A 13,475-nucleotide genomic window follows, 5' to 3' on the forward strand; every position below is an offset into this window, starting at 1 on the left:
TGATATGTGATTGACTGATGAAATATTTCCATGGACCACATGTACCTAACAAAGTATCTGGTAAGTTTATATAAAAACAGCCTAATATCGAGGTCTAGCGAACTCAAGCTTGAAAAATTCTCCAATTGAATAGCAGTGAGTGAGGAAACAAATGCTCCATGAAGTACACGGTTAGCGCATAGTTATTAACTTTTTGAGATATGACGTTCATCAAGACTTGGGTCTGATTGGAGACATTGACAAAAGCTAGGAATTGTGCCTGTCTGTTTGTGCAAGGCTCTTGCACATGATGACAGCTTTCGTTCAGTTTAACACATCTTGAGAGACGTGTCAGGAGTGATTAGGCAACAAAAATGAACAATGCCAGTACAAAACATTTAGTCAGGTGCGAGCCCAGTTAAGCTACCCCCAAACTGACAGAAACTCAGCACGCAAATCTGTGTTTCTGAGTTGCCGTTCTCAAAGATGCCACAGTGCACATAATGATATGTGGGATTCATTATATCTTTCCCAGTACTGAGCTTTGGGAAGATGGTTTTTGAAACCCTACATCTTAAACCAGTTTACATCCAGGATAAACTGTTTATTCTAAATGTCATCTCTAGAAAACATCCACAGCACATATGTGGAGCAAAAAAAGTAAATATTTTTACATTTTAACACATACATGCACACACACACATGCGCACACATACACACACACACACACACACATACACACAGCATGCATGTGCATAAGATAGATCCTTGCAATGTATATTTACTCACACCACAGTATGGCCTTGGTTAAATGTGAAGTACACACATCATTTTCCTACAAATCATCTTAAGCCACAGGTTTCAAGACACTTTGGACAATATAGCCTCAAATCTGTTTTGAAGCAGGTTGCTAACATTTGACCTGATCACACTTCCTGAGCATAACGAGAAATCGAACACATACGTCATGCATTGAGTTGAATGCTTTACAGTTTAAATTGTTGGAAATAAAATTTAGAATTTCACATCCATTATCAAACATTTTGATGAAGGTTTATCAAAATTTGGCAAATAAGAAAATGACAGTAAGATGTTGTCTTTTGTCTGAAAAGTGTCTGTGTCAATATGACACCATTTAAAAATGTAAAGATATAGACTTTAGGTTATTTTAATTAACATCTCCATTTTAATGTTGTGAAAAGTACCAAGTGACTTGAATTACCAATAGTTTGCAGTACAGCAATCTTATATTGAGCATCAGCGTTAGTGCTGAAAATATTTAAGCTCTGCAGGACGCACAGAATTGTGTTTTTTATGGGGTCTGTTGAAACAGAGACCTCCTTTATTCAGTCATTACTAGATTGGATATCCAGAAACTGAATGTCTTGTTTCTATAGCAGCTTTTCCCTTTGACCACAACTCTACAACATCATTTAATGTTTAACAGATCAATACAAAAAAGCTACAGATCCACATTTAATGGCTTCAATAGAAAATGAATATTAAAATGATTAATAATTTGTTTGAATGAAAATAGGATGCATTTGTTAAAAAATGTTTCAATATAATGCTTTACTGCCATTTATTCAGGGTGAAAAATAAACAAGTGTAAATACCTTCAAATTGCCTTCAATGTACACATGTTGAATCTATTCTTCATTTAATTAAAAGTAAATAATTACGTGTGAAAAGTGTTGAGTCTTGTTTGGTTCCTGTATGCTACACCACATATTATTTGGCAGAGTGGCTCTTCCGAAACATTTTTCCAGGTTAATGGTTTATCCAGGGCTACTCGCTGGATCTGTGCAGTGATCTCTCCCTGCTGTCCCTGTAGCCGATGATCTGGCCCGAAAACCAGCTGCTGGAGCAGCAACATGTTTAAAAAAAGGTCCTTAGAGGAGTTTGAGTGTGGGCTGTATTGCATTCATTGTTTTATCTTGCTCCTGACTTACTTGGCCATGATTTATGGAAAGTAACATCCCTGTGGACAGTAACTCTCAGTACATACAGGTGATTGTTTCAAGAGTGATTTCCAAGAAATGCCTCAGGCCTCAACAGCTTCTGAGAACAACATAAAGAACTTCCGCTGTCGCTAGTGGGCCGAAGTTCACGCCCAAATCTGAGAATCTGGACATGTTTCATCTTTTTGATACACTTAAACACTCACTTGCATTGTCTTCTTCCATCAGATCTCATGTACTTTGGAAAATCCATCCACTGAGACAGAGAGACAGAAATAAAAAAGAAGCCAAGGAGTTAGATATGGGTTTTTTTAGTGCTGTCAGCGTTAATCTGGTTAAAATGACGGTAACGCCATAACCGCATTAACGCGGCAAATCTCCCTTAGCGAGTTAGCGCGGATCGCCCTGTCAGTGGGGCTGGATGGCGCTAACTCATTACTGACCTAACCGCGCTGACGCCGTGCAGCTCCAACCAGATTAACGCTGACAGCACTAGTTTTTGTGTTTTTGTTTTCACAATAAGACTCACTGGGTCTTTAAGTTGCTGGGTTGTTGAACTTACTATGGGTGATGACACCTATTGTAAGTTAAGATGCTGGGAAGATTATGTTGACTTTAACTGACTTGATTGGGTGTTTTTTCTGCCACCCTGTGGTCAAACATCTGTTAATGCGGCTTTAAAGTGCTGCCAGTCAAAAACTGTAATGTCCAAATCTGTCAAAAATCCCTCTCCGGCGTTTTTCTGGTCAGTAATGAAAAAAAACAAACCAGAAATCATATTTGAAGATGTTTGTGGGAACAGTCATAAAGAAAAATCTCTCTCAATCAACTCTGACCTTGGCCGCTGAACTAATACTTAACTGAACCGCTGACGTCACAGACAGAATCAGTTGAAAGAAGGCCCCAGAAGTCAACCTTGGAGGTCTCGAATTTGACAACATTATGATAGGTGATACATGCTGGGTATCCGCACGAGGCACGCACCCAACCTGAACCTTGAGAATGGTTGGCTCTTTAAGTCTGGTCCCATAGGACTTGTTCCATTATAGCCTGAGGAGCCAGCCATATATCACACACAAGCAGATAATCCAGGGGTGATTGAGGTAATTGCTTGAAGTTGTGGTGGGGTGCCCTGAAAAGCTGAGGTAAGTGCAGCTTCTGTTCAATATTGATTTCAGGCTGCACTTCACAGCAGGACTCTGTGTGGCATATATGGTAAAAAGAATAGGATTTTCAAACCTAATTTTTCACACTCTGTTAAGTTCACATCTGCTCCTCCTAACCCTAACACTCCCCTACAGACAGGGAGTTAAATATCCTCATGGCAGCTTTGGTAAGCAGTAAAACATGCTCGCAACCCCCTGGACTTGAAACACTGACAAAATAAGTCCAAGTCCTTAAACGCCACTGGCACACAGCCTCCATTCAGAGCACCAATAATTGCAGGTTCCTCTCTCTATCATTTGTCTTACAAGCTGACAGTGGGAGATTCTTGAGCTGTGAGTTTTACCCACGATACTGAATAAAACAATTCATGTTATGAAACTTTTTATGTTTAGCTTTTTTTTTATGTTACATTGACTGCCAAACCTCTGTACAATTTTAATTTTACCACCAATATGGAAAATCATTTCTATGATGGAGGAGGAATTTGTACTTTTATTTTGGTAGTCTGCATGAAGAATTTACTGCATGCTCACAACGTAAGCTGCTGTAACCCGTTTGTCCTTTAAAACAGTACAATCCCAGCAGGAAGCACAATCGCATGTCAGTGTAGGTTTGAGTGAAAGTCCACACCATCAAATCCAGACATGTGGACTATGTGGACCATGGAATATCACTTACCTCCACTCACCTAGTCTTGGTGTAATTTTAAGATGTATATCAGCAATGCTATGCGGACACACATCCACACAGGCAGTGCCACAGTAGGCAAGGGCTTAATTTCCTGACTTCAAAGAAGCAAGGCAGCCAGCAGCCTACTGAAAAGAAGTGATGAAGGAGGAATAAGTCCAATGAGCTTTTAAGCACCCTTAATGAAAGCAAGTCTTGATTCTTTTTTATTTTTTAAAGCTTTGGTTAAAGCGGTTTTGAGTGCAACTCGCTGGCTTGATTTGTGTGAACTGTGGCTGCTCTGTGTTGAAAAGAAAAGGGACTGTGATTGCAAACTAAGAGGAGGTGTCTGTTAGAATCATAGATGTGCGTTTCCCAGATTTTTAAATAGACAGCAGCTCACAGGATACGTGTCGAATCTAGAAATATAAACAAGTCAGCTTGGATTAATTCCATGGTGAGTTTGTCCAGGATTTCACAGTCTCACATGGACCATTTGACTTTTGAAGATAGTGCATGCGTTGTGCTGGAAAGATATGCAGAACAGCTGTTGCCTTTGCTAAGAGTTTTATTTTACTTTTTTTATTTATATGTTGCTCTTGGTAAAACTGTTATTCTGTAAGTGTAAATTCTAACACGTGTAAGTTAACTTTATGCAATGAAGTGAAACATCTTTTTTCTTTGTACCCACACACAGTGGCCAACTTGGTCGCCTTCAAGTTGTTGTTGGTGAGGCCAAAAGCAGTAACCATGGACCACAGCTCCAACAGCATTAAGACCAGATGGTCTGCTAACCTTTTATCTAATGCACCACAGGATATTGTTCACTAGTAGGGCAAGAATTGAAGCGGGAGACAATCAGCTTGTTAATGGTAGTAAAAGAGAGCCTAGCCCAAAATTAGTTGTTGATCCAAGTTCCTAACCTGATCTATAGCTGCTATTAAAAAAAGTAAAAGTAACATTTTATTTATATAGCACCTTCCAGGATAAAAATCACAAAGTGCTTCACAGAAGCTAAAACATAAAATAAAAATCAACCAAAAGCAAAAGATGAGTTTTTAGTCGATTCTGAGTTTAATAGGGAGCCAGTGCAGCTGAATCAGCAGGGGTGTGACATGGGAGTACTTGGAGGACTTGGTCAAAAGCTTTGCAGCAGCGTTCTGAACAAATTGCAGCTTGCTAGCTGCATTTAGTGAGAGGAAAAATTACACTGTGGATATAAGGAGCAAATATGAGCTTCCTCCAAAGGACATCTGGTCCCACAAACAGCTCAGAGTAGAGCTGGCTCCTTTTGGGTTTCTGGGCACCTGTCTAGAAAGCCTCCTGGACACCCGCTAAATGAGGTGTTTTGAGCACTGAAGAAACCTCTTGCTGGATCAGATTTATTTTAACAAGTAAAATGTGTCTGTAGCAGCAACTTTATTGCCTAATTGCTCGCAATCTGAACTGACTGTGCTTTGACTACAAGCTCATGGCTAGGAGTTGGAAAGCTTCCACCTTGTCAATCCAGGAGCCTCAAAAGGTAACACTTGGGAAAGTTTGCTAGTAACACTACTTAGATATGTTTAAGAAAATAAAATCTTTGGGTTTGGGTTATAATAAAATCTCTCCTGGGTCACCAGGGTCATGTGCACTGTTCCACTTTATTTAGGATGGGTTGCCAGTAAAGCACCAGAAGTAAATGAAGAATATATATAACAAATTTACCGCATATTGATGAGCTTACATTTGTAAAATGCCATAAAACAGTTTGGACCTGGCAGAAACTATGTTCCCTTTATTTAGAATACAGTTTAGCTGTGTGGAAACATAAACTCTTCGGGGCTCGACATGGAAATCTACCAGGTGACCACAGAGTGATTTCATGAAAGCTAATGTACACAAAATCTGCCTTACTGCAAAAATTAGATCAGTCTACATTCTGCATTTGAACATGGTTCAAGTGAGAGCACATGAGGTAACATACCAACCCCGCAATTACTTGCCACTGTTAATATACCTGTCAGTTTGTGGTTGTGCCATGAGGATAGCATTTGTGCTGTCGAGTCTGAAAGAAGCGCATTTAGTCTTGTATTGAGAAAAAGAAGGGTGGTGCTGCTGCTGATTTACGCTATTTCCAAAGAATCTTTTGGAAATCAAGTTAACTCTAAAAATATGACCGGTTATTGTTTTTTTTATATATATGTTCGGAAACTAGATGTGTGTATCTCCTTTTCACCTTAACACCTCAAATCTCCAAATGTATGCTATCATAAAAACCCACATTCAAAAGTCCTCTACTGAAAACTCAAGTTAAATCATTTCAAAAGCGTTTGTCAGGCCAAACAGAGCTGAATGAGTTTGTGAGAGACGGAGAATCCCTGCCCTGCTGTTTGTGTACCTCCTTCTTCTTCGACAGTCCCCTCCTACTTCCCCGAGATATAGGCAGCACTTTAACTCTGAGTCAATCAGAGTGGGATCTTTAACCGTGCGTGCCTCAGCCCACCACTTACACCCTCACAGCAGTCATCACTCGTACACCATCACATTGAGGCACGCTTGCACCGCAGACCATATGGAGTACTACAGCTTTCTCCTGCTTTGGATCTACAGCCAGCAGCTGGGTGAGTGAAAGTAGTTTATTGTTGTAACTATATATGTGTGCTTCTATCAGACTAATGTGTGGATCTAACCGCTTTTCCTCATGTAGCTTTAAAATAATAGAAATACGATGCTTATTTAATCGTACTGTGTCTCATTTGAGCAGCAGGAAACATTTCTAAAATAAAGAGGTTTTCTCTTTTTACTACATTAGATGACTTATTTTGTTAGTATTATGATATTGTATTTGCAAATCTGTGTGCTTTGTACTAAAGCAGCGAGATTTGAGTATCTTCAGTGGATGAAAGGCTATTTGTGCACATGAGTATCAAGAAACTGCAAGGCAAAGGTCATTTGCTTTACTGAAAGATACGCTGTCTCTTAAAGGTCCACAAAGAAGCTCTGTGTCACACTGGAAGCAGGCATGTTCTTAAAACTCGTGCCATCTTTTCAGTGTCAACTTTACAGAGACTGGAGAACTAGTGGTGTTCAGCCAGAAATGTGGTCAATTACCAGTGTAATCACTTTAGCAGCACCACATCCAGACAGGGTGAAAGAAACAGGATGACATGCATCAAATGCATGTACTTTTCAAAGCCAGACCTTTATTATGATTATCGTCTAAAGTAATATACAGTCCCAATGTTTAGTGAAGCTAATTAAATCAACCGCATCCTTTAAATGGCCTGTAGAAGCTTCAGTAACCGATGCAGGGCTGGAGATTTCTGTATGGTTACGTTTTGAGCTCAGTATAGTCACAATGCAGCCACATTTCCATAAAATTCTGGGCAACTTGTCACTGTGGCTGTACATTATGTTTTGCCTGTTTTTTCCTCAACAGAAAGGCATTATTCACTTCTTTTCAAACTATTTGGAAGAGGAAACAAACTGGTCTTTAATTTACAAGTTTGGTAAATAATGTGAAACTGAAGATTGGAGAAAAGGAAATGTCTATTGTAAATATTTGTATCAGTTTTGGAATTCACTGGAGCAAACCTCTGGATTGATGCCACAGTAATAGAGACACTGACCTTGTAGCTGGAGTCTGCGGCAGAAGATGTGATGTAGCGGGAGATGTTTTGGAAAGCAAGCAAGAGGCTGTGGATTACTGTGTGTGGCCTGACATGACTTTTGAAAGAAGATAACTTTAAATACGTCTATTTGGTTTGGATTTGATGAATATGAAACTTCTATATATGTATAAAGGGTGTAAACATGTCCCTTAGATTCACTCTGCCAGCAGAATATACAGTATGAACTGCTTATTTTTCTTTCTGTGTATTTGTGTGAAAAAATGACCTCATTTCAGTGTGTCCACATCCAAGAAACTGTAACAGGGTTTAATGGTTGGAAGACACATCTTGCCTATAATTAATGGCTAAATAATTAGTTTCAATTGCCCTCCACAGATTTTCATTTTACTTAAGTTCCTCCTTTGTTATCAGTGGACAAGACCTATAATTCCTGCAGGCTGATACCTACTTATCAATGAAAAGCCATTTCAATCCATTATATCTGTATTTAAAAGCTGCTCATGTTTTAGTTACAGTTAGTTAATGCTATACTGACCGATAGCAATTTATGCTCCACCTTCAGCTACAGAGATTTAGTCTGAATCCCTGTTGAGCCAACTCAGAAGGTTAACAGCCTAGCAGTGCCCAGTTGGCTCCTGTGTGCTTGGAGCATCTGGTTTTACACACCCCATGCCTCCCACAGTATTTGCTTTGGCATAGATAACAGTGAAATAAGGCGCCAAAATCTTTGAAAGTACATTGTCAACTGTGAAGTACCATGAAGTGTATCTTTCCAGAGAAACCATTGGATCACTGGAAATCCAGAATGGATCAATGGAAAATCATTGCATCCTGTTTCTTCTGATATTTACTTTTATACAAAGACCCATGCCAAAGATATCGCTCCTGGTCATGTAACACCAGTCGGATGCTGTTTCCACACACACACACACATCAGAATTGATTGTCAGGATAGATTTTTTTAAAAATCAGCGAAGAAGAGGAGACGTCACAGTGCTTTGTGTGTGTGTGATATGAGGATGTGTCCAAGCCAGCAGTTTGCACAATTCATCCAAACTGCTGCTCTATATCAGCGGGTCTGCGGTGGAGCTCCAGCGGCTTGGTGTTGGGCCAAAAGCAGCAGCAGACTAATGTGAGTCACACCGGCAGCCACCGGCCTGAGGTTTATTTATCTGGGCAAAGAAACCGGTACACAGGAAACCCAGGAAGACTCTGACCTTACGTTAAAAGCCGCTAATATTACTGAGAATATTAAATTGCTTTGCTACTTTAGTGTCTTTAAATGGAAACTGGATGATCTCAGTTCTCATGCTTTTTACCCTGACACTTCTCCCTCTGTTACAAGGACTGTGAGATTATTAGCTGTAATATTCCTTGCTTCAGCTTCAGCCGAGATAAGGAGAATAATTGCTTGCATTGCTTATTCGCCAGATATCAGATATCAGAACAGAAAATATTCTGTTCTATTTTATAATTAGCCCCCCCCCCAAACAAAAAGCAAAAAAAACTATAAAATGATGCAGCACCTTCTGATTTATTCTCACACGGCTCCATCCCAGTGACTTATTTTCAACCTTGTTTGCTGAATATGTTTGTAGCTATATAGAAACTTTAAAGGGACGTTATGGGATAGGGTGAAAGAAGAGCTGGTCGTGTGCACCATTCGTGCCACAGGAAATGAGCAATGTGGCACATGTGTCAATATTTACTTGAAGAGTTTGCGTGGCAGAGACGGCCTTTCACTTTAAGAGAACTTTTCATGAAGCAGAACAAACAGTCTACGGTGATGCCAATCACATTATGAGATACTTGAGGTCACTTGACTGAAAAAAAAATATGAATGACTTATTCATTGTGTAGCTGGGAATCCAAGCGTAGCTGTGGTAGAAGTGTGGTCTCAGTTTATTTATTTTTTTATGTTTATTTTTTTTAAACTGCCTGCAGTCCCCAAACTGTCAGTTTTGGCCACAGTTTACAGATGCTTGCTAGGGAACCGGGAAAGCAAATATTTAGTTTCATGTGTGTTTAGACAACCTATTAACATGCCCAAATATTCACTATCTAAGAAATGCAGACAAATTCACATTTCTGTAGAGGGGCCATTTGTCTTCGGACTCAACATCCAGCCTCTCCTCTACATGTCAAAGCACCAGCAGAACTAAAATCTGTTCTGCTGTGTTAAGCAATGTTAAAGTGGTAATTCTGCAGTATTTATGATTTAAGAAAAATGCAATATTTTTATAATATAGAACATCTTTATAAATTACAAGCAATTCAGTTGTTATTTAACCATTCTGACAATACTTGTGATGCTATTCTTTATCCTTTTTAAATTTGGAGCAGTGGCAGAATATTGACCACTTAAATTGATGTCTTCAAAGTGGTTTCTAACGTAAAGTTTTCCCTAATTTGCTTTAATAAATGAGTTCACTCATTAAAATGGTCCGTAAGCCAATAAAACAGCTTTATGAATCAGCAAACAGACTCCTGCCACACTTGCCACAGCTGTGCTGAGGCTCTGGGTGACCACAAAATTTTGTATTTTGCTTCCAAACCAACACCTTGATACTTTAAAAAAAAAAAAAAAAAGAATTTGAACACGTGAATACCCAACAGGTCCATCTAACATCCCAAGAAGATCTCAGAGTTTACTTTTTGAAAGTGATGAACAGTGAACACTTGTTGAGAGGTGTATCAAAGAAACGTACACGATGTTAGACTGGCACATATACCATGTGATCAGCTGCTGGACATCCAGATGAACAGATACATTGATGCAAGTGAAGAGAAAAGATTCCATGGACCTATTTTCTCAACCATTTATCCACTTCAGGATTGGCTGGGGTGCTGGAGCCTATCCCAGCTGGCACAGGGTGAAAGTACACCCAGGACAGGTCACCAGATCACTACAGGGCTAACACAAACAAGGCAGGCAACCATTCAAGCTCACATTTACACCTCTGGGCAATTTAGAATCACCAGTTAATGTAATTAGAGTGCAAACATTTGACAGTCAAATGTTGAAAGGTTTTCATTATGGCAACATCAGATTAAAAATAGTGTTAAGTTACAGCAGCAGCAAGTTTTCTCTCCCTCTCTTTCTCTGTGAGTCAGCTGTCTTGAATTTTGAACTGTAGTTTCTTATTGAGTAACTTTAATTGAACATGTGTCCAGCTTTGTTGCACATTTATTTGAATTTATCAAAGATTTCCCAGACAAAGAAAAAAACGTCTCACTTGACTCAATGTGACCCCAGAGTCTCATTCATGGGGAATGAACTGTGAGTGGTGGTTTTTTGCTTGAGTGTGAGAGACTTAATAAACCCTACAGTGTGAGAACAAGAGCCACAAAGTAAGAAGTACAGAGGTCTGCGGTGGTTAAAAGATGAGACTTCTGAGCTCTCAGCTCAGCGTTGCAGCTCCAGCTGTGAGAAAACACTTTAATTTTAAGGAAACCTCTGTGTCTCATTAAGCACCAAGCGTGATTCAATTTCCCTCCTATGTCCCTCTCTTTAGGCGATGGTTTTTCCCTAAAACGTGACTCGGTGTAGTTTTGGATTGAGGATATCAGTAACATGTAGTGCAAAGGTAAATGTGAGTCCTGAACTTACAGTAGCTGAAATATTAATCGAGCAAAAAAAACTGAGCAGGGTCTCTTCAGTATAAAGTATAGCAGTTAGCGGAAAAGAGCTCGGCAGCAAATTATGCAGAAGACGGATGAAGCGAGGGAGATGAATTGAGAGGAAAGCAGAGCTGCATTACAGTTACGTTTTTTCCCTTCTTTGTTGCCAAAAGTAACGTTTCGTCACCTCCACAAAGATCCTCCTCTTTCATGGAAATTTGAAGGCCAAATCTTACTGTCAGCATTAATAAAATATAATGGGTTAAGTTAGTGACATGCAAAATCTGCTTTTGCAGAAGACGTTTTTATAAGATGCCTAAAATGTGAGAAAAACTCGAGTGCACATGTATTCTTCCTGCCCTCTGATTGCATCCGAGTATATTTCACCGGCTATTAATTATAATATCAATTTCAATTGCTTCTCTTCATTTTGTCTTCTTCTACTTCACCTTAGACTGACATACTGGGATGAAGTAAACAATGTCTGTCAAGTATGCCCTATGGAAGTAAAAAAATGTGCTATGTTGGTGGCCATGTTGACACACGTTTAACCAAAACTCCTCCGGGTCTGCAGATGTCTAATGGAAAAGTGTCAGTCAAACATGAGAGACAGCTCAGTTTATCTGAATAATATTTGTTTCGTTAGGAGGGAAGTCTGTGTTTAGGCTGGAGCAGGAGACTTGGGATTATTTTGAGGATGAGTAAGGAGGACTTTGCCGCACTTTGTTGTATTCAGGCCAGATGCTGAGGTTCAGCACAAACATTTACCACACAATCTAGATGTTCTATTTGGATTCAACTAATTCCATTGGAGATGGTATTTAAAGTCCTGCTTATATCGCTGCTGACAAGACTTGTATTTTCTTTTCCAAAGGGTTCCACGACTGCTTTAACATCGACACAAAGAAATACAGGATCATTAAAGGCCCTAAACAAGCACAGTTTGGATACACTGTTCAGCAACATGTGGCTGCTGGAGGAGAAAAATGGTAAGGACTCATGTTATTTGCAAAATATTACAGCTTTTTCATGTTAAATTCTCTTTACTGATGTTTTGTAGCTTGGCAAATATTATATCTTTCAAATCAAGCTGTTGGTGAGTGATGGCGAGTCAAGTTTAGTCCATGTGACAGGAGGCCTGGCTTTATTTGTGTGTGATATACATCTTCATCAAGTGGAAATCTCATATATTGACATTATGATGGTTTCTGCTGGTGCAATGGCTACTTTTATTGCATTGCAGAATTTTTACTGCCTTTATTTTATTTAAAATATCAGTATCTCCTACTGTAATGCATATTTTTAGCCTGGTATAAAACTGTCAAAATTCACCTTAGTGATCCGTTGCTAAGATTAAGAGTTCAAGGAAATAATGACTGTAAAATACTTGCTGACAAGATGTGGAGCTGAGAGACAGCTGACTTGGCAAAGATGTTGGGATGTCTCTATTTTTTCCCTGTGTAAGCTAGTGATCTACTGCACCTCTCTTGTGGTGGTTTCCTCCCAGTAATTTGTGCTTGCAAATCAAGCTGTAGCTCTGAACCGAATACCTCACATTCATCATATTACCTCATAGCACAAACTCCTGATGCGCACTAGGCCAACTGGCACCACGTGGTGGCCAGAATTAGTTTCTGGCATTTCCAAAATATCTTTTAGCCAGCACTGTGCTGGCACCGTGCCATGTTCAGGTTTTGCTTCTGTGCATGTGTGTGTGCAACAACCATTAGTTCTGTTTATGCAGATATATAATTATATGTCCTTTTTAAAAAGAAAACTTGACTTCAGTTGCTTCCAGAGTCCTTCACCAGAAAATAACGAGTGTGACGAATTTTATGAAATGCTTTCCATGAACTCCCTTTCAGTTTTCTGACAGTAACCTCCTGCAGTTGTCTAAATGATGACAGCAGAAACTGCAACATTGTAATAGTGAGACCGCATTTTTTATGTTGACCTATAGAGCTTTACATGTTTAACATTATACGTTATAATTCTTATAATTAATTCCCTTATTATGCTTTTGTGTCCACACCAAATGGACGTATTCTCTCCCACAGAATACATTGATGTTTTGGAGTTCATGCTTTTCTTACATGACGTATCTTCACTGCAGCCTTTCTCTAAAGTGTTTCTGAAAATGTGCTCTCTAAATATACCCCATTATTAAATATACCCCAATTATTAAAGCATATAAACCTATTCTAAGTGCAGAGATTTAGTTCATTTTGAGGTTTTGAGGTTCGTGTTTAGACTTTCAAATCCTGTTATTTATTTGAAAGATGATTATTTATAGTGTCAGGGTCTCTTTTCCCTCCTGCTGGTTCTGTCCAGTCAAAAAATCTTTGCCCCACATATACTTTACATTGGAGCAGCATCACACACATAAAATGACTGCTTTGCGCTCTTGACGCTGTTTTTCCTTTTTTCTGTGTGTGTGTGTGTGTGTGTGTGTGTGTGTGTGTGTGTG

The 13,475-nt window shown here is 39.3% G+C and overlaps 1 protein-coding gene across 1 annotated transcript in view; it reads left to right on the forward strand.

The window, feature by feature from the left end:
- The first annotated feature begins 6,200 nt into the window (after positions 1-6,200).
- The window catches only part of itga11a (integrin, alpha 11a), a 51,423-nt gene continuing 44,148 nt past the window's right edge, over positions 6,201-13,475 (forward strand). Inside the window, exons 1-2 of the mRNA XM_014336178.2 lie at positions 6,201-6,376; positions 11,883-11,997. Of these exons, the coding sequence (XP_014191664.1) occupies positions 6,328-6,376; positions 11,883-11,997 (164 nt within the window). The 5' untranslated portion in view covers positions 6,201-6,327. The remainder of the gene's footprint in view (positions 6,377-11,882; positions 11,998-13,475) is intronic.

This window comes from Haplochromis burtoni, unplaced genomic scaffold (genome assembly GCF_018398535.1).
Source record: "Haplochromis burtoni strain Fernald_Lab_line unplaced genomic scaffold, NCSU_Asbu1 Contig_129, whole genome shotgun sequence".
Lineage (NCBI taxonomy): Eukaryota > Metazoa > Chordata > Actinopteri > Cichliformes > Cichlidae > Haplochromis > Haplochromis burtoni.